We start from the raw sequence: 25,334 nt of genomic DNA on the forward strand, positions 1-25,334 counted from the left end.
GGTCCAGCCACATTATATAGACAAGAAAAAACAGGAAAAACCCGAGGAACAAAATAAACGGATAGAACGCAATAGGGCTAGAATCGGAGATTCTAACGCCTCCTCAGCTGATGCGCTACTTAGCGAGCCCCGGCTGCCCAGCCACATGTTGCGGTCGGAGAACATGGAGCAACTCTCTGGCATAGGCAGCGGCCGTCAAAGCCGCATAGTTGTGCCAGTCATCATTCTTGTGCGAGTCGCAGTAGTCACAAATCCCGCGAATCACAAGGCAAGGCAGGGTGTTCATCAGGCCTGCAGCTTCCATCTCGAAGCAGAGGACATTCATTTGCGGGTCGTTTGCGTACTTTTCCCGCATGATAGCGTCTTTCAGGACCGTGTTTCCGGAGGCGATAGTGCCGTAGTGGGCGTGGACCAGGCGTTGTCCGTTGCGCTGCGGACGCTGTACTGCAAAGCGGACGTCGCAGCGCCTGCAATTCCTTTCCTCGCCAGCATGCCTATAGTCTGGTCTGTATAGTACGTCGCTAACAGGTCGCTGGAAGGCTTCCACATGGCGCATGCGTGACACGTGCGTCGCAATTGCATCCGGGTGTTGGGTATCAGCATGCCGCCGCTTCATCTCAGGCAAAGCCCCGAGAAGCTTCAGAGGCGGAGCATTAAGATGGCCTGTCCGCACAAAGCGTCCATCATGCAACCTCCTCCCGAAGTCATGTTGCACTACACCCCCGAAATCGCCCTGCGGCTGGCTGACAACAACATCCCCTAGCCTCACATCATTCCGGGCCGAGGGCACGCCCCCGCCGATGCCGACCATCAACGCGAATCGCATCCGCGGAAAAGACCGGACCATATCTTGCGCGACACTGGCCGCCGAATTCGTCCCGTATCGCTTGCGAGGCAGACACCCGATGACGACGTAGTGGCCGGCGATCTGGCCGAAGGTGTACCTGTTATTGTCTGTGCCGAATCCGGACCCGTGTGTGAGTGGTTCCGGCGGAGGAAATTGTGCGTCGAGCATCCCGCACGAGGCAATGTATTCTTCTTCCAAAGCGCAGATCCAGCCTATGGTGTAGAGGTCTGCGGCATCTTGTCTGGGGGGATTGTGGGCAGGCACTTGGGCCTGGGCCCGCGAGGAAGATTGGCCCATTATGGAAGTGGGGAAGAGGAGCCCGAGGTATTATAGTTTCGAGGACGTGGGATAGATATGCGGTTGTGTGGCAAGTAGTAAGAAAAGACTGGGGTAGAGTACTGATGTCAAACAATAGGTATGGGAATCAGTGATCATATTTAAGCCCTTGGGTGTCCCCAGACGTCCCTCCTCTCCACACACACCTTGGGGTGGTAAGCGCCTAGTAAATGTTTCTACTGGTTGCAGTTTTAGACTCGCGCAGATTGTGGCGTGGTTGGCGTCTGGACATGCACACTGATTCGTTAATTCCGGGCGGCTGAAACGAGGAGTTGATCTTCGACGCGCGCGGCTCCAAGTGAGGCCTGGAGCCTCCGTGCGTAGGCTAGTACTTTATTTATAGTAGCTCGGCCATCAAACGAAACGAACTGATCTGCGCGACAAGACTACTCCGTAGTTTCTGCTGCCCGTGCGCTGCATCGCCCGTGATGGAGGCTACCGCCACAAGCGGTGGCCAGTCCAGGATGAGATTTTTGGGTCTAAAGGGGATCTCGAATGCCATTCATGAGAATCAAGGCACGAAGTCAAGAAATCTGGGAAGATCAGAATATCGACCGGCTTTCGGAGACAGGATCGCCGAAGGAGATTGGCGCCACTCCATGAACGCCTGGTTGCTAATGGGGCTCTCGCCAGGATTAGTGATCATCCAAATGGATCCCAGATTCAGACCACGCGCAGCGGATGGCGGGATTGGTTGGTTCTCATAGCCACAATGGCCAGTGCAATGGTACTGACTTGGCTTTGATGGGCGGCTATTCGGCCCATGTTAATTGTGTGGGGTGTGATAATCTGGACTCCAAAGAATGAGCCGTCATACTATCATTTGTCTAAAAGTTTGAATGGTTGACCATGTCACAGTATAGCACTCAAACGGGCCGGGCCACAGATGAGGAGCCTAAACGGCCCCCATCGCCATACAAAATTCCGACCAAACAAGGTGAACATCCTCCCACGGCTGTAGCACACGGTCAATATACCCGTCTCTGCGCCAATCATCCTCATATGACGCCGTATAGAGAGCCTTGCAGTACTCCCAGTATTCCAGGTACCACCCTGCAGACTGCCAGTCTACTGCCAGTCTACGATGACGAGGCGGATGGCGCCAGCGGAAGAACCATCGTCCACGGGGGGAAAGCCAATAATGTTCGCCCGATGCAGGTCTGCGTGGGTGAACTTTATACCGACATCATCGGGCAGGTAACCGATGGGGATCATCGTACCGTGTCGGGAAGGGGAGTTGGTGTAGCAAGGCGAAGTGGTCGTTGAAATCCTTCACGCTGCTGAAGGGACCCATCTTTGGCTGGATGGTGAAGACGTAGTCTTGTAGATTTTGTTTATTGATTGATCCTGGATGGGACACGTTAGCGAACCTCTGACAAAGTTCTTTTCTGATCAGGTATTGGGTGGGTTTGGCGCACCGATAGACCGATCAGAGGGGTCTTGCTCTAGTTGACGGAGGGACAAGCCCTCCCAGCCGATCGGAAATGGCCCGCTTCTCCTCACTGTTAAGCGTGCCCCAATTCTCTAGAAGCGTTGGCCCTTTGATAAGCTCCATGTAGATGAAGACATACCCCTGGTCATCGATGCGCCAGCCGAAGACCTCGGGGACGGGGACTTTGTCTTTAAATATTTTTTGACCACCCATAGATTGAGAGCCTCGAGTGTTGTAACATGAGGGCCGAACTTGACAATCAGGTCGAGGTCTCCGAATCTTACGGTGGTTGGTCTAGAAACGTTCGCAGTCGCATTGCATAGAACTCTTACCTCCGCTGGTGCAGGGAGACGGCGGTTAGGAAAGGTAAAGAATGCGGAGTCGGGAAAGTCTAGCTCCCTCTTGGCAATATCTGGCAGATCGAGCGATATTGACTTGTTATTGAGCCTGAATGTGACCATGCTTTACTTGACAGGTGTGGTATCGAGGAAGGGCGGAGAGGGATACTGGGGGAGACCCCCATGTCATGTGCCCCCTTGAATGCAAGTGCCCCGCCCGCAGGCCCAGCGCATAGGTATCACTTCCTAATCGGGTTTAGTCGGGTTTGACGCTCAGCTCGAAGCCAAAGTGTGTTGGGCGAGGCTGGCGTGCGCAGAGCCTCAGCTGATATTCTATCGAACTTCAGCTTGAAACCTTCCACAATACTGTCTTCTCGTGAATTTAAGAAGAGTACAGAATCGGAAACGCGAGTATACCAACGAAGCTATGGCCTCATCCCAACACTTCACCGCCGAAGACTACACCGTGGCCCTCATCTGCTCCATGCCAGTGGAACAGGCGACCGTCACAGCCTTGCTCGACGAAGACCACCGAGACCTCCGAACAACCACGCTCGGCGTGTACAGCTACACCTACGGCCGTATTCACAAGCACAACATCGTGATTGCCGCACCGCTGATACCAGGAAAAACCAGCACCGCATCTGTCGCGATGCAAGTTCACAACGACTTCCGCAACCTCCAGTTCGGTCTCCTCATCGGTATCGGTGGCGGGGTTCCTGATATTGAGCACGGTTTTGATATTCGGCTTGGTGATGTCGTTGTTAGTAAGCCTGAGGAAAGCTTTGGGGGCCTTGTGCAGTTTTCGAGGGGGAAGGCTCCTGCCGGAGGGAAATTTGAACGGACGGGGTCGTTGAATTCACCACCGCATGCTATACTGGCTACAGTGGGGGGGCTGGAGGGTGTGCATCGGCAGGTGGATAGTGAGATTCTGACCTTTCTGGAGGCAATCCTACAGCGATATCCGATAACGAAGGCCGGTGGTTATGTTTACCAAGGGGCTGAGAATGATCAGCTCTTCCGGGCGGAGGTTGAGCATGATGCTTTCAACAGGACCTGTGATGGCTGTGAGACGGCAGGGCTTGTTCAACGGACACCCCGGACTTCTCTCCTCCCCGTCATCCATTATGGAACGATCGGGTCATCAGACGCCGTGATCAAGGATGGCTTGCTGAGGGACAAGATAAGGGATGATCTTGGGATTTGTTGTATTGAGACAGAAGCCGCTGGGCTAATGGAATCGTTTCCCTGCCTGGTTATCCGGGGTATCAGCGACTATGCGGATTCGCATAAAAACGACCGATGGCAGCCGTACGCGGCGGCAGCAGCGGCTGCATATGCAAAGGTGCTCCTGTCATGTATACCAGTTCTCAACCGACCGCAGGATAACCGTTCGCACCGCGGCGAAACTGTGTTCTGCGTGGGCAATGCTCGCAATCTGCTAAGTGGGAGTGCGCACGAGGATGTTGTGGGTGGGGATAAGGTCCTTGGGAATAGGGTCTCTGGTAGTAGAGTGTGGAGCAATGGGACCAATAAATATGATCATCAGTTCTGGTATACTGGGATTTGAATGACATAATTACAATATCAAATGAAACTGAGTATATACTATCATCTACACCCTTGGGGCACTCTTAAAGGGCAGAGCAGGTCGACATTGCGATCGCTGCACAGCTTGGGATGAACTCAAGTCCACCACCGTGTCAAGGTCCGCTTGCAGCTGTCGGCTCATGGGGGGATGGCAGCTAATGAAGATAACCCTAATTGATGCGGAGATCCGACGTTCTTGAAGCTCATCAAAGAGCTTTCCAAGGGCAGATTTATAGTCCTAAGCCTCGTCACCGAAGTTCGCCGTATCGAGGAGCAAGTGCAGTGATTTGAGCTCTTCCAAGATCGACCCTAGCAGGCTGAACTAATCACTTATACTCGAGGCATCGGCAATTCTCCTAGTAATGAGGGATTCTCCGCGTTCGTCAAATGCGCCTGGATTCTGCTGAAGGAGCGACACCAGCTGTTTGAGGACATTCACAGTATCGAGTAGGCCTGCCTCATCGCCTTTTCTTCGAAGGACCCACACAACAGGTGCTTTCTCCTTCTGCAGTGAATTGATGATGTCTGCAGCAAAGTCGCGGAACATGTGGCGAGTACGGAAGGAACGTTTGGCCAGAATCTGCGAAGACCCTGGCTTCGCGGCCCAATCCCGCAGCTGTCGGGATTTTCACAGCACCCAGGTTGTGTGGCCTTCCCTCCGGCGCCGAATATTGCGCATCGCTGTGTAATACCGAAAGGCCTTCGTGCGGATCGACCTCAGTCGGAAGCAGGTCAGAGAGCTTGAGGCTATGAGCCTCTTTGCTTGTGTCGAAGAGACCGGTATACCGTAGGCTGTGTAACTCTGCCCGGTGACTCCGAATAAGCCTCATAACTTCCCCGAGTATCAGTCGAGGTATTGCTACCTACCTTCGAGGGCACGTCGGGTTTGTGTATCCCGACGACGGTGGCTGAGCGCCTTGATAGGCTGTCCTTCAGCTCAGTGAGTATCATACTGCGGAATATCATCACTCGCGGTTAGCCCAAACTCGTGGAGTATCGCGGCATCAAAGAGGGTGTTGTGCAACTCAAACGTAATCTAATAGATGGACAGTAAGTTAGTGACGACCTCTCATTGAGAGGGGGAAACGAATGCCCATTTCTGACCTTATTCCCCACGACCTGGTCGCCTCCGAATTTGCTTCCCCCGGTCTGGTCACAGGCTCAGAATTTGGACTGGCGCGCCAACCTGGCCGCATTTTAAATCTAACAGCCTGTAGGCAAAGTGTCTCACGGAGACACTCTTTGATAGCGCTCTCGCTCGAGCAAAAGTGCTGGACCTTATGCGAGAGAACGGACAGTTGAATGGCCCCCTTCATGGCCTTCCAATCAGTGTGAAGGACTGTCTTCATATCGCTGGGACCCAAGCAACGATCGGCTTCACAGCATATCTGGACCAGCCACCTTCAGAGGAGAATTCGTGCCTGGTCGACATGCTGCCTGATTTGGGGGCTGTACTCTACGTCAAGACGAATGTTCCCCAGACTCTGATGGTATGTAAGTTTTTAAATATTTACCTAGCCATAGATTACACCACCCCGGAGTCATTCCCTTGCTCGTTTATATATCTGGCTCTATCTAAAACGCTTATATTACGTTGGACTTACTCCACCAGACCGCAGACTCGGAGAATATCATCTTCAGCCGGACACTAAACCCCTGGAACACGATGCTCACAGCGGGAGGATCCAGTGGCGGAGAGGGAGCACTAATAGCCCTACGTGGGTAGCCGCTGGGGATTGGCACTGATGTTGCAGGTACTTGTATCTTGAAGTTCAAACCTCCGTTTGATTAGCTGGATCAAGCTCACTAACCTCGACCACCCAGGCTCAATCCGCATCCCTGCCTTATGCTGTGGCCGGTACGGCTTCAAGCCCTCAGCAAGCCGCATTCCCGACTCGAAGCAACAAGGATACGGCACCGGGGGGCTGAGAACGATCTATGGCTCCGTCGGCCCAATAGCGAATGACATGGACGCTCTTGAGATCCTAAGCCGAGCTGTTCTCGGCGCTAGCCTTAGACCTGCGGTATATGACCCAGGCGTCCTTGATATAGCGTGGAGAGAGATAGGCGAGGTTAAGCCGCGACTGCGCTTTGGCTTGCTCCTCGAAGACCCGACCTTCCCTCTGCACCCACCTGTACGCGCTACACTAGAGGAAGCGGCATCCCGCTTGAAAGACGCAGGCCACGAAATCATCCCACTTCCCGTAGAAGAATGCCAGATCGCATACGCCCTCGAAGTCATCTGGAAGTTCTTCAGCTTCGATGATTCAGCCTCCGAGGTCGTCGCACAAGGCGGGGAGCCGCCCATCGCGTCAAGAGCCGTCGTTGCAAAATCAGTAGAGCAACTCGAATCGCGATTCGTTCCTGGCTTCGAGGGCATGCCTCCGCTGGATAGACTGTCAGTTCTGAATATTCAGCGAGGAGAAATTATCAAGCATTGGCATGCCCTCTGGCAGAAATATGACCTTGATGCGGTGATTTGTCCTCCGGCGCCGAATACGGCCGTTGAGCATGATATGTATGGGTTGACGCCGTACACGAGTTTTCTGAATCTTGTGGATGTAAGTTGTCATGTTATGTCTCATATAAGCGGCACTAGGGTCTCTGTGCTAATTTCCTGGATCCAACCAGTATCCAGCGTGTGTGATCCCAGTCCGGCGAGCGGGGAGATTCCCAGATATTGAAAGGCAAGAGGGGCAGTTTGTGTCTGACTGTGAGCTGATCTTTCATGATCCATGCCTTATGCATACGTAGGCACGAGTACTGACGAGTGGTAGATAACGGTAGCAGCCTCGAAGGAGCACCCTCCTCCATTCAGGTTTTCACTAGGAGACTGCGCGACGAGGAATGCCTTTCAATATCCAAGGTGGTAGATAGCTGCCTGCACGGTGCTCAAGCACCATAGTCACTAGGTACAATATTACAGATACTATAGAAAAATCTGAAGGGATTAAATCCCACTTCGCTCACTGAACCTCTTCACCAACCACCACCACCCTTACCATGGCCGTATTGTTATTGGGAATACTTTGATTGGAGAATGTTACCTTGAATGCTTCTATTGTCTCTATACCAATATACCAAGTAAGTATCGTATTGTCAAATCGAACAATAGACCAAGAACAGAATCTTAGGTCCCAGAGTCCTCATCGCGACATTATCAACCCCACTTCCCGGTGTATCCAATAGTCTAAACTCTGCACCTTGGCCCTTTGCCTTTGGCTCGTGCTGTTTGGTGCCGCGCCCGAGGAAATAGTATCAACCATTTTAATCCTTCCTGCGTTTTTACATTCCCTCTACAGTCCTGGGCTGATGCTAGGTACGTACGGGATTGCGCCATCAAGGGCCTGTCAACGGCTCTCAATCTTTGTCAAGGGTCTACGGGTCGGTCCGTCACTAGTCAGGGGTAAAATTCTACGGGATAATTACTCGGGAGCAAAAGCTATGCAAGGTACAGTAGAGATCATTATGATGGGATAACAAAATCTCCTGGAAATGAGCGACACGAGATGTACAGTGAACCCATCTTTCCGTCCTAATTCTGGCGCATCAACGCGGTTCCCGTTCATGAAGACCCGAGTTGGCGTTTATCAGCCGCGGTGCTCAAGGTATTCCAAGCGCGCCAGTATCCACGCCTAGGGCTGCTCACATGATTAGCAAAGACACAGTCTCACCGTCTTGTGAGGGTAACTTACGCAGCCCTCGGGAGCAGGGTCAAGCGGCGATCCACCGATAGAGCAGATAACATAGTCCTAATAAAATCAGCAATGGCCCATATGCAGGAATACAATAAGTAGAGAAAACACTCACCTCACTGTCACAGAACGTCTCACACCCCTTGCTGCAGTTCTCTTCAACGCCACCACCCAGATCTGTGCAGCCGCCATACTTGCCGTCGGGGCAGGACGCGACGCAGTCTGGACCGCAGTCGACGCAGCCTTCCTCTTCACCACAGCAGGCCATGAGCGCCCCTGTGGGCGCTCTAATAGAGACGCAGGACTCGGGACATTCTCCAAGGCCGGGGATTGGGATCGGTGGGCGGCCTTGAGCCAGAACGGCCGGGGCTGCAAGGGCGGCGACAAGGATGGAAAGTGTGAATTGTTTCATTGTAAAGAGGGCTTGATACAAAGACTGAGGAGAAGGTCAGGAGAGTGTGGAAGGTTGATTGAGCTGATTGATACCCTTGAGACCTGGTTCCTTCGCACTACATTTATACCCTGCGGAACGAGGCACAGCCGTGCCTCAACTGACATTGGGGAGCACGGAAACTGGCAGTTCCGTTGTAGAGGCCGTGGCATGCGTCATTCGCGAGGTGTTGCGTCGTGATGCTGACCACACACGTCAAAACGCTGCGCTCCTCTCTTCCTCCGGCTACCTGTCGTGTAGTCGAACAAGGCGCCTTGCTGAAGGCTTGAGATAAAGAGACTCCGTAGATACGTGACGGGTATATTTCGACCGGATCTTACGCCTTCCGGTCGATCATCTACCTTGCTGTCCGCTGGACTGGGACGGGATAGCTTTGGCCCCCGCAGGTTTATGTAAAATTCTGCATATGGGGTGTTGAAGTTGAACTTTCAAGATTCTTTCCCTGCAAGTTCCGAGTAAGTCTCTCCTGGGTGGCTAAACATTGCCAGGAATTTTCTTGGTGCAGAATGAACTCTACCCAATGGCAGCTCAAAGTGCTTGGTTCGCGAGGGCAGTGCCGGGTTTGATCGCTGATTAGTTCGAGGCGATGCTGGACTAGCATCGGGGGCCTGATCGTCCGATTGTGGATCATGGCTGTACCGGCTCACTGCCAGCCTTGTAACAGGTCCAGATTGAGCTCCCCGTGCGGCTGTACTACAACCGGACCCTGGATAATGCATCAGGCCTTTCAGGGGATGATTGCCTATTGTGTCGGGGTCGCTGGGAACAAAGGACTGTTATTAAACGGCCATCGAATTCACCTAAACCGTGGCAATGCTACTGATGGGGAGTTCTTATTTCCCTGATCTCCTCGTCTCGGCGCTTGAAGATCGTTGGGGGCCGAAACTGCCGATCACACCTGCGTCATAGCCGCCGCTATCGTGGGTTCGGCATCTGCTTCTGCAACAAATGTGCACTGTAAAGGGGATCATATATCAATGGACATGGTAATTATACTCCGGTAGTGTCTCCGGGGAGGCCGCTGACCTGTGTGCTATACTTTAGATGAACATTCTCCTTGCTCTCAAAGGTCCGACCTGACAGCATCCGTCAGGATCTTCGGTGCCATGAGTGACGTATTTCCCACCTCCAGCTCCTTACGCACATTCATCCAACACAGGTGAGACAGACCCATCGGCGTACTAGAAGACACCAACGTGGGATTATGGAGCAGGCATCGGTCCAGCCCGCCAAGGTGAGTGACGCCCGAGTGCTGGGCTTGCGGAAGTGGCGGAAGCTTTCCCCACACCCAAACCTGGGCACTGCAGTCTGGACCCCGTCCCAGTTGTCTAACCTGTAGCTTACGCACACCACTTAGCTTCTATCTGATGCGGTATCATCCTGCTTTCTCGTCGTGAAGCATCCGTCTTCTTCTCGCATCAAAACTGAAAAGGTAAATCGCTGTGTCAGGTCGCTCAATCATTTCTTAGATGCGTGTGATGACACACCATAACAACCCAATGCGTGCAACTAGGATGGCTGACTTCTGTGAGTTCCTTTTACGGGCGTCCCGTAGTCTGTGCTATGTATCGCCCTTATACCGTTTCTGCGAAATTTGCGAGCGGAGATATTTAATCTGGGAATAGAAGCAGTATCCATCCGCCCTACAAAACAGCATATAGAGTTCGCGATTATCAACCCTATCTTCGGGACATAGACGTATTTCAATTCCCCAGGCGCAGTCAGTCAGATGATTATAAAGCGTCTGATTAGGAGACTAAAAGTCAAAGGTGGAAGAATACTACGATACCATTTTCATCCGCTCAAGCCAATGGACATCCTCTCTACAGCGCTGGTCCCATTACAATACAACACTCAGAAGCGCTATCTTAAGAGTAAAGAGGGCTTTAGAGGCAAATAGCCCTTGCGCATCTACGCATTTTTACCATTCTTCCATTTACTTCTCCTGCCGTTCTGTCAAAGGGGAATAGAGGTGTCAGACTAACAAAGTACTTAGGGCTCAAACAAATAGATTAAGGGTTGTGCAAGCGACTTGGACTGACCCTTTTGACCCATGCTACAGGCGCTGGCAATTATTCAGCCAAGTATACCATGAACGGGTAAGTAGGTGAGGGCTACATGACTATATTCCTAGTAGCGCCAATTTCTCTTGCATTATATGAATCAAACAGAGGCGAATGCCGCAGTACTGTAGGATAAAGGCTTGAGCAACAGATAAGAAGTTTAGCTAAAGGAAGGACCTCTCACATGCCACCAACCCCGCCAAGGACAGCGCCTGTACTAAGGGAACACGACATTGGTGGCTGGCATCTTGGAAAAGAACCCGTGGCCCCTCGAGCCGACCCATCTTCTCTTCACAACAAGCCCAGTAGTGCCAAACTAAGCATTTCCGGAGCAAAGATGGCGGTTGAGTTCAACCTGTGTGAGGTAATCCTCATTATGCTAGTACTGGGCCCCAAGATGCGCTGGGATGCGATCCGGAAGGGGACCGTGAAAAGAAACATCAAACGCAGGCTGGAAACAGTCTTTGCGCCGGTTATCGAATACGGTGAGCGACAAACGCCAGTCGCTTTTACCCCCATGTTCCGCCGCGCGCTGACGCCTCCACCCTCACCATCACCATCAGTTAAACAGGGTGTTCCCCGCAGCGCAGAGACAATGGATGTGCACATACCGACGCAGAGCGAATTCTTCAAGCTCCCAATCGAGCTTCGAGAGATGGTCTAGCATGGAGTCCTCTGCCTTCCATCTATGCATCTGCACAAGGACGAGGGAATCGCCAGGGTACACGGTGGGCAGTGTACTGGCAGACCGATCATCCGAAACTACTGGGCGGGATACGGCAGAGCTCCGGACAACTACATACTACGCTGTTTACACAGGTGGATCCAGGCTTTTATCAGCCGGAGCCATCCAATCCTGGCATAGGGCTGCTGCGTGTCTGCCGGCGGATGTAAGAACAGATTTCCTGCCCGTTAATCGAGGTTTTACGCACAGATACTCCGAGTCAGTCAACATCCTCTATGAGCACAATACATTCTCGTTAAACCAACACGCGCTGAACGCTATGCCCCGGACGATCATACCAACCAGATTGGCTTCCATTCGAACATTGCGTGTCTACGTGTCCATAATCACGGCCCACGACCGCATGAAATGGATACATGCTAGCGAAATACTCAAGCAGTTCACGGGTCTCCGCAGCCTGCAGGTGTCGTTTGCACGTATTTCGCATCCCACGGATGGTTCATCCAAGATAAAGCTGCGGGATGGAGCCGCGCTGGTGAAACCACTCCTTGATCTTCCGGTACCGGATTTTGTGGTCGACGTGCCTCAAAGCACAATTAATGATGGGCTGGTGGTTAGGGATATGTCTTGGTCTGGTACACCGTTTCGATTGAGACTGTGGCAGAGGTCATAGACGTAGGTCCGTGCAGGCAGGGGTTTCGAGTGGAAGAATGCTCTTGTTCATGACTGGAGTTTTGGTCGCGCAGAAGGGAATGGAGAAAATATTGATAAGATGTACATATATACCCGATGATTAAGGGTTGTCTACATTCTTATACTTCCGCGTGTCAGGTAAAGAGCCTTTTATCGAGCATTGACCCGACAGGTTAAATCTCGTGACACATCTTCACCCTTTTCCTATCCTGAATTCCCCCATCCCTCGGTTATTCACCGAGACAGGATGCCTGCAGTATGTGCTGCAGAGAGAAGACTACCAATCGTCGAGCGACCAATACCCACGTTCCGCATTTTCGTACGTAGGCGAACAAGTAGGGAAGGAGCGACATGCGTCACAGGTCGTACTTGCCCTAGTAAGAGAGAAACAGATCAGGAAGGTGCAAAGGGCGCAGGGAATGTTTCGGGAAAAGAAGGAGCGACCCGGAACTCGGAGCATCAAACAGGTGGCAGGGCGCAACCTTGGAGCGCTGTCGCATATCCGCTTGTAGTATTCCAATTCCGAATCATTGACATTGGGGCATCCGCGTCAGCTCGAGTCAGCTGAGCTTTCAGGGTCTTCGGCCGTTCTCTCCGCTCGTTTCGTGCCCGGTCCAGGCTCGGCGCGTCTGGGCGGCTTTGCAGCGGAACGGATTCGGCATCTTGGCCAAGCGAGCTCCCGATTTTGCCCGGTAGCCCGGTAGCTGTCACTTGACTCTGTCCATTGAAGCTATAGTCCGGGACGCCGCGCCGGAATCATCGCCAGGTGTCATATGACTATCGAGAACAGTGACTCCGAATCGAATTCCTTGTTAGGACCGGCGAGAGAGGGATGCCTCTGGGCAGGTGGAATGGGGCTTTCTAGCTCTGATACATTATATAAAGGTTAAGATGTAGAGCGTCTTCAGTGAAGAGCTATCATCCAATCTACTCCACGACTTTCAACTTCCACCTCAATCCGCTATGGATGTCCACGTGGTCTCCAAACTCGATAACCGACAACATGCAACCATCCAGGTCCCAGCACCAACCGACCCATTGAAACCATCTTCAATCCGCGTTCGCACTACTCTTATCGGCCTCACCTCGAATAACCTTACCTACGCCATGGGAGGCTCGTTTCTTGGATGGTGGGACGCATACCCACTCCCAGACTCCTGCGAAGCGCCCTATGATAATCAAATGTGGGGTATAGTACCAGCGTGGGGCTTCGCAACAGTGCTCGAAACGACGATTCCTGAGATTCCAGCAGGAACTACTGTATATGGACTCTGGCCCACCTCCGCCTGCCCAGTTGACCTGGACTTGGTTCCTACAGTGCCAGCGGGACACTGGCAGGAAGTCTCGCCGCACCGGCAGAAACTGGCGTCCTTCTACAACCGCTATACTGTCATTGATATGACGAGCCAGAGCCTTGAGAACTTTGCTTGGGATGCTGTTGTATATCCGACTTGGGGCGCAGGCTACATTCTTAGTGAATATGTTTTCAGTCCGGATCCCGCGACTCGTCCGGGCATACATCCACTCGGAGCAGCTGGAGGGGATTGGCCATTCGAGGACGCTGATCTCAGAAAGACCATCTTCATCAATCTTGCGGCATCTACCAAAACTGCCCGCGGGACAGCGTACAATCTCTTCCAGAGACCAGCACAAGCTGGGCCACTGGGCTTGTTACAAATCACCTCGTCGCCTGGACCGCTTTCTGAAGCGGCGAGAAATATGGCTCCAGCTTTCCCGACGAAGACTGTGCTCTACGAGGATATCCCCAAGTCCGCGGCGGAGTGGATTGCAAGCATCAAACCTACACCGGAACGAATCGTTATTGCGGACTTTGGGGGCCGAGACGGCGCACTGGATACACTTGTCAAGACCATCCAGGAAAGCACGGAGCTGCGCTCGCTTAAGCTGACCATCATTGCAGTGGGAAACCAGCAAAAGGTTTGGGACACTCGTTTTCTCCCTCCGTATAAATAACCCGATCACTAACGGAAAGAACTCGAATTAGATATACACAATCCCCGAAATCATGGCTATGCAGGCCTCGCACGCATCGATCAAAGTCCCGATGAACACATCCAGCGTTCAGGATTCCGCGTTGCAGATCCAGGAGCCGACAGCGTACTTTGACGAGCTCCATCAGTGCTGGACACAATGGCTTGATAACCGCGAAGTCGCTGCCCCCGATCTACGTCTCGTCTGGGGAGACGGCATCGCTGGTACGAGTGGGGTTGAGGGCGGATGGGAAGCGCTCTGCCAGGGGAAGGTCAAGCCTGAGGAGGCGCTGGTGTATCGGGTGTAGTGGCCTGTTTTTGTAGGGAGCCTTGGATGAGAGCTTGGGCATAGCTAGTAGAATATGGTATATAAAGGCACCCATCAATATATAGACAGTATTTATATGCGGGGCACGAAACTCCCGAAAAACCTCCGAGTCTCTGAAGGCGGGCCAAGCCTCTTGGTTTCGAGTTTCCCTACATCAGCGCTACCACCTGCCAATCTCAGCGGTGAATTTAGCCAAAATGGCTGCCAGCCGGTTATATTGGTCCGTCCGTATGATGATCTATCGAAACGGAAACCCCGTGACGGCGGCTCAACCTGCCTACCTGGGTCAACCTTCCAGCGCGGGGTAGATGTTAAAAGCTACTGGAAGCCTTCAAGGGTATTGGAGTCTTTCTTTCCAAGTATCTATCTCCCACACTATTCAGCATGTCAATTCAAACCAAATTCCGTGTCTTCGAAACGAAGCCCCGGGTATTCATCACGTCCGACATCGCCAACGAGCCCGACGATGCGCAGTCGCTGGTTCGATATCTTCTCTACAGCAATGAGTTTGACACGAAGGGCATCGTCGCGTGTACCTCAACTCATATGAAACGGCGCGTCTGTCCCGAAGACATGGTGGAAATCATCAACGCGTACGGACAGGTTGTCAATAACCTGAACGCCCATGTGCACCCCGACAACCAGTATCCAGACCATAAAGCCCTCCTGGCTCTAGTTTCAACGGGTCCAGCGGTCTATGGAATGGAAGCGTTGGACTCTGACGTTCCGTTGAGCGAGGGCGCAAAGCGCCTCGTCGAAGCGCTGAAAGAGTCTCCAGAACCACTCTGGGTGCTGAACTGGGGCGGAGCAAACGTCCTCGCGCAGGCTCTACAGCACATCCACGCCACAGAATCCCCCTCGGAGAGCCGCATCCTCCGCTCGCGAATCCGCGTCTACGCAATTTCCGACCAAGACGACTGCGGCGTCTGGATCCGAACCACATACCCCGACATCTTCTACATCTGCTCGTTACACGGCTGGAGCCAATATCATCTCGCGACGTGGTTGGGAATCTTCGGCCGCGTCGATGGATCGGGGCCCGACCGGTCGCAGCTAAGCCGGGAGTGGCTGGCATGGAATATCCAGCAGGTTGGACCCCTAGGTGCGGTGTATCCCGATGCCAAATTCGGCGTTGAGGGGGATAGCCCCACGTTTTTGTATCTGATTCAGAATGGGCTTGGTGCGCCTGAACATCCGGAGTGGGGGAGTTGGGGCGGTCGGTATATCGGGCCTGATTTGCGGGGCACGGTACGGCACTATACGGATACTGTGGACACCGTGGTTGGCAGGGATGGTGAGACGTATACGAGCAATCACGCGACGATCTGGAGGTGGCGAGAGGCGTTCCAGAATGATTTTGCGGCGCGGATGCAGTGGACACTTACTGATAATCCGAAGGGAGCGATTCATCAGCCCGTCGTGACGGTCAATGGGAGTACAGGCGCTGCGCCGCTTGTGCTTGAGGTCGAGCCTGGCGCGGTCGTTTATCTCGATGCGTCAGAAAGCTATGACCCAGACAGTGGATCGTTATCTTTTTCCTGGTTCCAGTACAGAGAGCCCACGATGAACCAAGCGGGTCTGCACACCCCGCAGGTCCGAGACATTGAAATCGGGGATACAGATGACTCGGAGCCAGGGAGGAAAGTGAAACTCCAAGTGCCGCCCGCCGAGTGGTGCGCAATTGACTTTGTGTCTGGGAAGCCGTTGGAGAAGGGGCAGCAGTTTCACTTTATCCTCACCGCGAAGAATAATGGGACGCCGGCTTTGACGACGTATAAGCGGGTTGTGATCCAGATTGTCAATCCGCAACTTCGGGGTGGACGGGAGAAAGAAGTGGCTACGACTGCAGACTGGTTGGAGCTGGAAGGGTTGCTATGATTCGGTAGTGTAACAAGTCAGATCAGGCAGTTTTGGAGGAAAGTCTGGGTAAAAGGATGGACGGTCCGTGCCTCGCTATCAACTACAGCGAGCAACCGGTCCGCTTGGAGCCGAGGGATTAGCAGCAGTTGGTCTTAAATATAGTTCTCTCCTCAGCCGTATCACCTGCTACTTTTTTTTTCTTTCTGAATATCCTCGGAGATTCCGATTAATGTGCTCCTGAAACTACAGATCTTGCCAACATGTCCTCCAAATTCACAAACCCCCTCATCTGGGAAGACCTCCCAGACCCCGAACTCCTCCGCGTCGGGTCAACCTACTACATGAGCGCCTCCTCCTTCCACTTCTCCCCCGGCGCGCCTATCCTCCAATCCTCCAACCTAATCGACTGGACCTACATTGGCCACTCCGTGCCCACCCTCCCACCACCCGATCGCTTCACACTGGACCCCAAACGCCCGACGGCATACGGGAAGGGCATTTGGGCGTCGACAATGAAGTACCGGCCAAGTAGCGGCTTGTTTTATTTTTACAGTGCGATTCAGGGGACGGATAAGACGTATGTTTGGACAGCAAAAAATCCCGGGGAGGTTTGGAGCGAGCAGGGGGCTATCGAGAGGTTCTATTATGATCTTGGTTTGTTGGTTGATGATGATGACACGATGTATATTGCGCATGGGACCAAGACGATTCAGGTTGCAAGCCTGGATGATGAGGGGGTGATTGAGGTTGAGAGTCGGGTACGTATCGCACCATACTCGCTTCCCACCTCCTCTCCACGGTTTACTCTTTCGCTAATCATGGGTGCTAGATCGTCCACGAATCCGACGACTACCTCGAAGGCGCCCGGATGTACAAGATCAAGGGCTCATACTACATATGGCTAACAAAAGACTGGGATACGCAGACCGTGCTCAAGTCGACGAGCGGACCATTCGGTCCGTATGAGGTGCGCGACGTCATCAAGGGGATGCGCTCTCCCCTCGCGGGCTCCGGGTCGCCTCATCAGGGTGCTCTTGTGGACACTCCAGATGGACAGTGGTATTACGTTGCGTTCATTGATGCTTTCCCCGCTGGGAGAGTGCTTGTAATGGCACCGGTCGTGTTTGACGATGAGGGGTGGCCCACTGTTGTGGCGGAGTACACGGACGAGAAAGGGCAGTGGCTTCTAGGGTATCCGCGTGGGGGTCTGGGGGAGAGTGCCGGGCGCTCTAAGATCCATCAACGGGTTAGACGATACGACTTTACAGAGCCTACCCTCGAGCACTGCTGGGAGTGGAACCACAACCCGGATAACTCAAAGTGGAGGCTCGAAGACGGCGAGCTGGTCCTGCAGACTGGGACTGTGACGGAGAGCCTCCATCTTGCTACAAACACGCTCACTTTGCGCACGGTCGGACCTGGGAGCATAGCAACCTTCTGCATCGATACCTCGAAGATGCTTGATGGCGATAGAGCGGGCGCATCCATGTTCCGCGACGAGAGTGCCTACATTGGGATCCGCAAGGATGGACAAAAGGCAACGCTCGTATACGTCGACGACGTAAAGGTCGGCCCGATAAATCCTGATGTGCCAGTAGGCTGGCTAAACGGACGCCCCGCGGCTCTGGACTGGAAATGCATTTCAAGCGGTGAGGTCAGAGCCGAGACACCTTTGGCGCATGACCGTGTGTGGTTGCGGATCAAGGTCGATATGAGGTCCGCTTGCTTCGGGGAAGAGAAGGTTGCAACGAGGAATGCTACATTTGCATACAGCTACGACGGGGAGAACTTTGAGCAACTGGGTCCGTCGTATGCCTTGACCAAGTCGATGGCGGGGTACATTGGTTATCGCTTTGGGCTTTTCAACTTTGCGACGAAAGCGCTGGGAGGAGAGGTCGGTGTCAGTCATTGCGATTTCGAGATTTGGGAGCCCAGGGATTGAGCCAGCAATTCAGAATATCAGTACATGGGTACCAAGCTGCATGAAACTGAGTTTCTCGTGAAGAAGATGTCTACTCCCGCACATCATAGTTACAAGACTATGTAGTAAACGATAATCGTCCCGAAGGAAGCGAAAAATAGCTGATTGGCTGCTCAGCAAAGTTTCCCCCCACACTACCCCAAGCTTTTTGCGTCACGAACAAGGGAAAAAGGTTCAGCTAGGGGCACCGATGACTTCTCACGGTCCTGGCTGGAGGCTATACTTTCCTCTCTGGTTTCGAGGGGAACAAGGAGTCATCGCTTCGGCTAAAGTCCCGCTCCCCCTCCATGGTCCTTTTGCCGGAACGTAACTTTCGGGGGATATTTGACCGAAAGTTGGGGCCCTACAAAGGCAAGCTTTGTACTGCCCCGTATATACGGCCTTCACCGTGCTACTGTTAATTTGAATAGGATATGCCGGGCATCCAACTATCGTATCACTCCTTTCCACCGGGCCGTGCCTGCCAGTCTTAGTGGCACTAGGAGACATTTGTATGACCAGTATACCAGCTAGTTCACTTTTGAATGTTTCAATGCATACTAAGATGGGTCAATTTTTGAGGCAAATTCGAGCTCGTATTTGGCAAAGACGGAGACGATGGTTGGTTTTCAAGATTGATTCTTAAAGACACTCGAGCATAGCTATCGTTCGTAAGCTAGCGGCGAAGCCAGTCCACGATACAGAAGCAACTTTAATTTTCAAATTGGCAGTCTCCAGCCATAGGCTATTTCATGATTAGCTTATAGTTGAGATCTGTAACACATGTATGACTAAATACTGGGAAAGTCGACGTGTGCTTGCTGGACCTGTATATTACTAATATCAGCAATCTCTCCACCCGAAAGAAATACCTGGACAGCGGAATTGCCCTCGTGATATCGTCGCAGATACTCGCAAATCGAAGGACGTTCCACTCTAGCCCTAAGCTCAATGTACCACATTTGACCAGCCTTGCGGTACCAAAGATAGAGTAATATGAGTGCAACGGGGTCTTTGTCCCGGAGCAAACCTTCAAAAGCGCCATGGATACTATAGATAAAGGGCAGGACATGGCCAGTTCTTATCTCGCTATTTTCCATGCCCAGTATCCTGGCTACCGCATGGGCAGCCTCAAAATATGGATTGTCCGCAGCAGTAGACCACTTGTCGAGTCCGCACAAGTTGACCAAGCCATTTGGTATCCCCTCTATACCCACTTCTGGCAGTGGCACCTGCATATCAACATACGTCTCCGCCATACCACTAAACAAACTATCCGGCCGCATCGGGTCGACAATTTCCCAAAGTGCCATCTTCCCCTTGACCATGCGCAACCAGTCCAGGTCGCAGTCGGATGTCCGGAGCGGCCACGCCTGCTCTGGGGTACAAGCATCCGGCGAGAAGCTTGAAATCACCAGGGCAGCCGCCGTGCCCCAGATTGCATCTTTGGCTTGCGGTTCCAGTGGCTGGCGCAGCCACTTGTTGAACAGCACGGTGCTTTGCGACCAGTGGTGGCACTCCTCTAGCGTGCGCCGGCTGTCTGTGGAGCCGCTCATGTGGCGGTCGTAGGTGAGTGCCACGGCGAGCGAGGCGTGCGTTAGGCAGGGATACTAGAGCATGTGTTAGCCGGTGTCTGGCTCACTGTTAATGGGGCACCTAGATACGGGCCTAGGCTGCTTACGGTAAAGGCTAAATCGAGGAGCTTGCGGTTAACCTGTGCCAGATTGGGATCATCCGGCGCGACAAGGCTCCGCTGATAATATCGGGTGATGAAATCCCGACACCGTGCGTTCAAGTGATAGGTCGTCGATGCGTCGGATATCCAGACGGCGTTTGTGACGGGGCGTTGAACTACCAGCCGCTGGCCCGTGGTCTGGAGATCGGATATAGCGGACATGAAGGTGCATGAGAGTCCAAATGATGTACATTTCTTGCACTGTGGCTTGCTTTCATCGCACTGATCTTGTCAGCTGTGGAGGGATTGAGGTAGTGAAAGAACCCACCTTGACTTTTCGAATCTTGCAGTTTCGGCAACCATATCTTGACCTCCTTCGAGTTCTTGTGCCAGTTGAAGACATGCTGCGCTGCGAGGCTTGCTGTGAGGCTGGAGGTTTCGAGTTGGATGTAATCTGATGATGACGGAGAACTCTTGGAGGTCGCTGCGGCTGAACCCCACCACACTGAATTAGCTCGAGTGATCCACCTGGGCATGTTTCACGCTAACCGCTGCTCGGATGCAACGGCCTCTGATTGGTTGCTCAGTATCTACCCCAGAGTGGCTGCCATCGTAAACACCCGTCGAGATATCTTAACAAGATCCTTTGGAATCAAGGCTGGCAAATAAGGATGCTCACCCTAATGATGAGCTTAACGCCGACGCACCATCGAAACATCCGTCAAGGCAGCCACGCAACCAAGCCAGGTCAGACTCGGGATTAAGATAAAATCCGCAGATTCGTGGACTATAAGCGTGCAACCTCGCCGCCCGTTCACTTGTTGTCGGTACACCCTCTAACTATCTCTGATCCAATATGCCCTCGACACATTACGCCGCAGTCCTCCCGACAAAAGGCGGTCTCCTTTCCGTCGAGCAACGGCCCACACCCGAGCCGGGCCCACATGAAATCCTCATCCAAGTCAAAGCCGTCGCCCTGAACCCCTGCGACTATTCCCAACGCGACTTCGGCTTGCCCCCTGTACCCATCTATCCCGCAGTTCTCGGCGCTGACACTGCGGGTCTCGTCGCAAAGGCCGGCTCCAATGTGACCGCGGCCCCTCCACCAGGAACACGAGTCCTCGCGTTCGCCTCGTCCTTTTATCAGAATGGCTCGCCCGACCACGGGGCCTTTCAGCAGTATGCACTGGTGCAGGCTGAATGTGTCATTCCGCTTCCGGATACTCTTTCTTTTGAAGAGGGCGCTGTCTTTCCGATGGCTGTTTTGACGGCACTGACTGCGTGGACGACCATTGGTATCCCGCTTGATACCAAGTATGCTACAGAAGACAAGCAAGCAGTGCTTATCTGGGGTGGAGCGAGTAGTGTTGGCACATTTGCTGTTCAGTCGGCCAAGTCGCTGGGCTTCACTGTGTACGCTACCGCGTCTCCGAAGCACCATGAGTACCTGAAGAAACTCGGCGCCCACGCGGTCTTCGACTACAAGGCGAGTGATGTTGTCGAGCAAATCGTGCGCGCTGTGAAGGCAGACGGTGTCAAGCTTTACACCGCACACTGCGTTGTCGCCGGGGGTCTGCAGCCAACGCTCGACGTCCTCAGAGAGACAAAGGGTGAAGAAGCCGCGAAGGTGGCCCACTCGCCTGTCCTCCCTCCCGATCATCCAACGCTGGACAACACGCAAATTACGTTCAATTTCCCACCATTGGAACAGACGAGCAGAGATAAGCATATGTACCAGTGCTTCCATGGGTGGTTAGCAAGTGGCCTGAAGTCCGGTTCAGTTGTTCCTAGTCCGGCGCCTCAGGTTGAGAGTGGCGGTCTGGAAGGGCTGAATGCTGCTCTGGATAAGTTGAAGGCTGGTGTGAGCGGGACCAAGATTGTTCTGTCAATCTAATAGCTTTCAGTACTGGCGCTGTGGGATGTGTGCGTACGGGGGCGTCCCAGGGTACCTGGCAAGTGCAGCTTGGCTGCTACCTGTTTAAGGCTGAAATTCCAGCAGAGGACTCCGTGGCCTAGTTCTAGATCTACACCGGCAACCATAGGTTTCTCACTAGATATATCACTAGATATATAACTGTCGCATGACAAGTGCTCGGGGCTAGGTTCTTGTGCCCTGCGATCAAGTCCACAATTAAGGTTCTCCGGTTTACATCGAAAGATTTCACCTCAATATAAATATTTACCATCAAGTTGCGACATCTTGAGAGTATATTATTCTCCTAGCAAATTACGGAATGAGACACAGACTATAGACGCCGTATGCGCAGAGATGGGTATTGCAGGCAAAATACTTGAATAGTATCTCGCACGCTGCATCATGTACTATCGTCTACCATTGGCTGCAGGAGATACACTGAGACTCTCGAGCCTGACCTGCCATTCGCTCGGCTATTGGCGGAGGCATAAGTCCCCGAGACGCTGAAGCAAAGGCCACAATACGTCCCAAATCATTAAGTGGTACTAGGTACATACTAAGCCGTACTAGTAACAATAGAGCCCACTATTGATGCCTTCAATGTGGACAACCTGAATGCCAGGCAGACTTCCTCTCAGACAACGAAAACAAAAACGATCTATTTCAGTGACGTTATCTTCACTATAGAGCTCGAAACAATATTTCATAAATGGGAGTTTCCAGATACAACTCGTTCGTACTCCACACTCCACAAATGCACCTGATATAATCTATATCGGTGTCCATTACAACCGCCAAGGCTGAGGCGCCGGTCGACGAACTTCAATTTTTCCATAGTCTGGGTATAATGTTAGCAACAACATCTCGACGAGTTGAGGCTGTCGGATACTCACAATGTATGTGATCATATGAGACCGACGTTACACCCTCTTCGAGCGAGGAACTGGCGGTCCAATACGAATGTTGCGGGAAAGTTCTGGGCGGGCCTAGCTCAGGAACCGGCACCATCTCCAGGTTATGGGCCGACTGTGGGTCAGGAGTGGGTGATCGCCCTGACGCTGAATTTCCATTAGCCATGCACGGTCGCGTTATCTCAAAGAAAGAGGAATTGCCAGGGAAAAAAAGTGTACATACATTCTATTGAATGAGAAATGCGACGATGCCGCCACCAGTTGAAAATGGCGCAACTATCAATGATCGTGGTCGGGATTATGATGACAAGGGTAAGGAACGCAAGTATATTTTCAATTGACCAGCCCATTCTGTATGCAGATGGGTTGAAGAACGTCGACTGACTGCAGGGTATCAAATAGTTTGAGGTATACGACACGGGGCTGAGATATTAGGATGGTCAGGAAGAAGAACGGTCAATCTGATTCCAGAACCACAAAAGGGTTTTGTCCAAAATGCGACTGCAATCAATTAACACGGAACCCGAAATCACTGATAGGTTCAAAGCAGACAGAAGGCAATGATTGAGAGAAGCGCCTGGTTGAGATTTAAACACAATGACACCATAGCCAATAAGAGGAGCCAGCAGTATGCATGTCAGTCTGAAAAACCTGCATTTTTTGCTGCACGACGTTTCAAATTCTTTTGAACAATAGATCGATCATTGCCCGCCGAGGCTAATGCCTCAGCGGACTCAACAGGTAAAGCAGGCTGAACAAAATCCACTGCAACCACTGCATTGACAAAGCCTCGGACCTCACCAAGGTCCGGTCCTAACGATATAGACGACCTCCTAATATATATGCTTGTAACAAAGCCCTGTACAAAAAAAATAAAAAAAAAGAAACACGTACCGTACCAACGACGTAAAACGAGTTCAATAAATGCTGACCTTATTAAATATTGACGATACATTCAATTGAGACAGAAGAAGGGAACATGAAACACAAAGCGTTCTCATATACTATAAAAATATAGAAACAATTAATGGCGCCAACAACGCCACTACGCTACCGCCGCTAAACGAACGCCCCTAACAAGGTGCCACTGGACTACGCCACTCCACGAATGCCGCCAAACCCGCGCCGCTTACCCCTCACTCCCAATCAGGAGATTACCAGTCTGTACCATGAGACTGTCAGAATCTCCCAAAGGGGATAAGCTTGTATCACAACTAAGCCGCCTAATAGACTGTTTTAAAATAGTCCTGTTTCTAGATATCGGCATGGAAGCCGTGGGAGAAAGGAGACATCATGGGATGTGTGTAGATTCGTAGGAGCTAGCTAGCGGAAGATGGAGCTATCTAGGAACCAGACGCGTGATTGGTAGCCTCAGGCCGTCACGCCAACACTAGATATAAAGGGTATATCTTAATGTACAGCTGGTGCCTCAGGCAGCTCTGACAGGAGGCCGCGCGACTGCTGCTCGGGATCTGACCTGATTAGGCCTAACCTTTTTAGGCCAAATCCTGAATAACTCTCTTAGTATTACTATATATAAAAGACCCTTAGAGAATTACTAGTCTTTTTAATCCCTAGTAATTTATTTCTAAATTAACTAGTATATAGCTTCTCCTCCCTCTTTTATATATCCTATATAGCTTGATATTTTATTACATCAGTGTCACAGCGGGTGCCTCAGGCAGTTCCGACAGAGGGCCGTGTGACCGCCATGGGTGCCTCAGGCGGCCGGCGCCTCGAGCAACTCCGAAGTTGTCCGCGAGGTCGCCGCGCGGGGTTCGAGCAATTAGGCAGCGACCTTCGGACCCGATCCCTTGGCATCGCTGTACATAAAAGACCCCTGGGAATCGCTGGTCTTCCTGATCCCCAGCGATTCGTTTCTGAATCAATTGGCATACAGCCCCTCCTTCCTCTTTCGTACATTCCGCGTAGCTCGACATCTCGTTGCTTGCTAGGATCCAGCCGCGGGTGAAGACCGATCCGACCTCGCCGCTTACAATAATAAAAAAAAAAGAAATCTTAGATTTTAAGAAGTTTTAGTATTTTTTTTAACCTTACTTAAGATATTATTACTTAATAATAGTCTTAGTATTATTGTGGTGGGGGTGATACTTATATAACCTCTGTAGGTAGCTTGGATGACCTGTACACTCAACTATCTAAGGTAAACTAACTACTTACTAACTAATGACTAAGTGTGGTCGAACCCCACGGCAGGCGGAAGGGTGTCAGATAAGTCCTGCCAATCCTGCTTAGGCCTGGAAGGGCTTAAGGTATTCTGATATCGATAGAGAAGACTGCTTCTTAACGAACTAAGAAGGTAACTGGGTTTCTGAAAGGTAGGGTAGCTTTGATTCCGAAAGTAACAGACAGTAGCTAGAACTAATTACAAGTGTTAACGAGTGTGCTTAAATACTAAGTTCCATCATATCCTGACTATGCTCGGCTCGTAGCCTGGCTATGATCCGGTCATGTCCTGGGTATGCCCCATCGTAGTCAGTCTATGCTCCTCATAGCCTGCCTATGATCGTAACCCTAATCCGGCCTAGCATCATAGCTCGACT

The 25,334-nt window shown here is 52.1% G+C and overlaps 12 protein-coding genes across 12 annotated transcripts; 7 read left to right on the forward strand and 5 right to left on the reverse strand.

The window, feature by feature from the left end:
* Nucleotides 1-67: 67 nt before the first annotated feature.
* On the reverse strand, nucleotides 68-1,321 carry BJX68DRAFT_145944 (5'-methylthioadenosine/S-adenosylhomocysteine nucleosidase family protein). Its single transcript, XM_071036573.1, has one exon. It carries the CDS (start codon nucleotides 1,142-1,144, stop codon nucleotides 116-118), a length of 1,029 nt encoding a protein of 342 aa, XP_070904061.1. The 5' UTR covers nucleotides 1,145-1,321; the 3' UTR covers nucleotides 68-115.
* Nucleotides 1,322-2,034: 713 nt separating this feature from the next.
* BJX68DRAFT_227802 (uncharacterized protein) lies at nucleotides 2,035-3,083 on the reverse strand. The gene is made up of 2 exons (XM_071038752.1): nucleotides 2,602-3,083; nucleotides 2,035-2,530 (listed from the first exon to the last, which is right to left on the reverse strand). Exon 1 carries the CDS (start codon nucleotides 3,074-3,076, stop codon nucleotides 2,708-2,710), a length of 369 nt encoding a protein of 122 aa, XP_070904062.1. The 5' UTR covers nucleotides 3,077-3,083; the 3' UTR covers nucleotides 2,035-2,530; nucleotides 2,602-2,707.
* Nucleotides 3,084-3,279: 196 nt separating this feature from the next.
* Nucleotides 3,280-4,555, forward strand: BJX68DRAFT_227803 (purine and uridine phosphorylase). The gene has a single exon (XM_071038753.1). The coding sequence runs from the start codon at nucleotides 3,381-3,383 to the stop codon at nucleotides 4,521-4,523; it is 1,143 nt and encodes a 380-aa protein (XP_070904063.1). The 5' UTR covers nucleotides 3,280-3,380; the 3' UTR covers nucleotides 4,524-4,555.
* Nucleotides 4,556-5,632: 1,077 nt separating this feature from the next.
* Nucleotides 5,633-7,448, forward strand: BJX68DRAFT_252787 (amidase signature domain-containing protein; the record flags this gene model as incomplete). The annotated part of the gene is made up of 6 exons (XM_071042617.1): nucleotides 5,633-5,695; nucleotides 5,767-6,033; nucleotides 6,156-6,261; nucleotides 6,368-7,104; nucleotides 7,143-7,182; nucleotides 7,321-7,448. The coding sequence occupies 6 exons, from the start codon at nucleotides 5,633-5,635 to the stop codon at nucleotides 7,446-7,448; spliced, it is 1,341 nt and encodes a 446-aa protein (XP_070904064.1).
* Nucleotides 7,449-7,989: 541 nt separating this feature from the next.
* BJX68DRAFT_227805 (uncharacterized protein) lies at nucleotides 7,990-9,127 on the reverse strand. The gene is made up of 4 exons (XM_071038754.1): nucleotides 8,725-9,127; nucleotides 8,354-8,674; nucleotides 8,239-8,295; nucleotides 7,990-8,184 (listed from the first exon to the last, which is right to left on the reverse strand). Exons 1-4 carry the CDS (start codon nucleotides 8,839-8,841, stop codon nucleotides 8,179-8,181), a joined length of 501 nt encoding a protein of 166 aa, XP_070904065.1. The 5' UTR covers nucleotides 8,842-9,127; the 3' UTR covers nucleotides 7,990-8,178.
* A 2,193-nt stretch (nucleotides 9,128-11,320) lies between these two features.
* On the forward strand, nucleotides 11,321-12,229 carry BJX68DRAFT_227807 (uncharacterized protein). The gene has a single exon (XM_071038755.1). It carries the CDS (start codon nucleotides 11,352-11,354, stop codon nucleotides 12,108-12,110), a length of 759 nt encoding a protein of 252 aa, XP_070904066.1. The 5' UTR covers nucleotides 11,321-11,351; the 3' UTR covers nucleotides 12,111-12,229.
* Nucleotides 12,230-12,964: 735 nt separating this feature from the next.
* Nucleotides 12,965-14,631, forward strand: BJX68DRAFT_145974 (DUF2855 family protein). The gene is made up of 2 exons (XM_071036574.1): nucleotides 12,965-14,068; nucleotides 14,136-14,631. The coding sequence occupies exons 1-2, from the start codon at nucleotides 13,094-13,096 to the stop codon at nucleotides 14,427-14,429; spliced, it is 1,269 nt and encodes a 422-aa protein (XP_070904067.1). The 5' UTR covers nucleotides 12,965-13,093; the 3' UTR covers nucleotides 14,430-14,631.
* On the forward strand, nucleotides 14,632-16,386 carry BJX68DRAFT_145975 (uncharacterized protein). The gene has a single exon (XM_071036575.1). It carries the CDS (start codon nucleotides 14,834-14,836, stop codon nucleotides 16,325-16,327), a length of 1,494 nt encoding a protein of 497 aa, XP_070904068.1. The 5' UTR covers nucleotides 14,632-14,833; the 3' UTR covers nucleotides 16,328-16,386.
* Nucleotides 16,387-16,569: 183 nt separating this feature from the next.
* BJX68DRAFT_262614 (glycosyl hydrolase) lies at nucleotides 16,570-18,251 on the forward strand (the record flags this gene model as incomplete). Its single annotated transcript, XM_071044487.1, has 2 exons — nucleotides 16,570-17,067; nucleotides 17,139-18,251. 2 exons carry the CDS (start codon nucleotides 16,570-16,572, stop codon nucleotides 18,249-18,251), a joined length of 1,611 nt encoding a protein of 536 aa, XP_070904069.1.
* Nucleotides 18,252-18,888: 637 nt separating this feature from the next.
* BJX68DRAFT_145994 (Zn(II)2Cys6 transcription factor domain-containing protein) lies at nucleotides 18,889-20,422 on the reverse strand. The gene is made up of 3 exons (XM_071036576.1): nucleotides 20,273-20,422; nucleotides 19,951-20,226; nucleotides 18,889-19,879 (listed from the first exon to the last, which is right to left on the reverse strand). Exons 1-3 carry the CDS (start codon nucleotides 20,345-20,347, stop codon nucleotides 19,061-19,063), a joined length of 1,170 nt encoding a protein of 389 aa, XP_070904070.1. The 5' UTR covers nucleotides 20,348-20,422; the 3' UTR covers nucleotides 18,889-19,060.
* A 371-nt stretch (nucleotides 20,423-20,793) lies between these two features.
* Nucleotides 20,794-21,864, forward strand: BJX68DRAFT_277707 (zinc-binding alcohol dehydrogenase family protein). The gene has a single exon (XM_071048380.1). It carries the CDS (start codon nucleotides 20,801-20,803, stop codon nucleotides 21,836-21,838), a length of 1,038 nt encoding a protein of 345 aa, XP_070904071.1. The 5' UTR covers nucleotides 20,794-20,800; the 3' UTR covers nucleotides 21,839-21,864.
* Nucleotides 21,865-22,570: 706 nt separating this feature from the next.
* Nucleotides 22,571-23,734, reverse strand: BJX68DRAFT_227816 (uncharacterized protein). Its single transcript, XM_071038756.1, has 4 exons — nucleotides 23,670-23,734; nucleotides 22,994-23,193; nucleotides 22,753-22,917; nucleotides 22,571-22,697 (listed from the first exon to the last, which is right to left on the reverse strand). The coding sequence occupies exons 1-4, from the start codon at nucleotides 23,723-23,725 to the stop codon at nucleotides 22,645-22,647; spliced, it is 474 nt and encodes a 157-aa protein (XP_070904072.1). The 5' UTR covers nucleotides 23,726-23,734; the 3' UTR covers nucleotides 22,571-22,644.
* Nucleotides 23,735-25,334: the final 1,600 nt, after the last annotated feature.

Source organism: Aspergillus pseudodeflectus, assembly GCF_044049435.1.
Source record: "Aspergillus pseudodeflectus strain CBS 756.74 chromosome Unknown BJX68scaffold_4, whole genome shotgun sequence".
Taxonomy (NCBI): Eukaryota; Fungi; Ascomycota; class Eurotiomycetes; order Eurotiales; family Aspergillaceae; genus Aspergillus; species Aspergillus pseudodeflectus.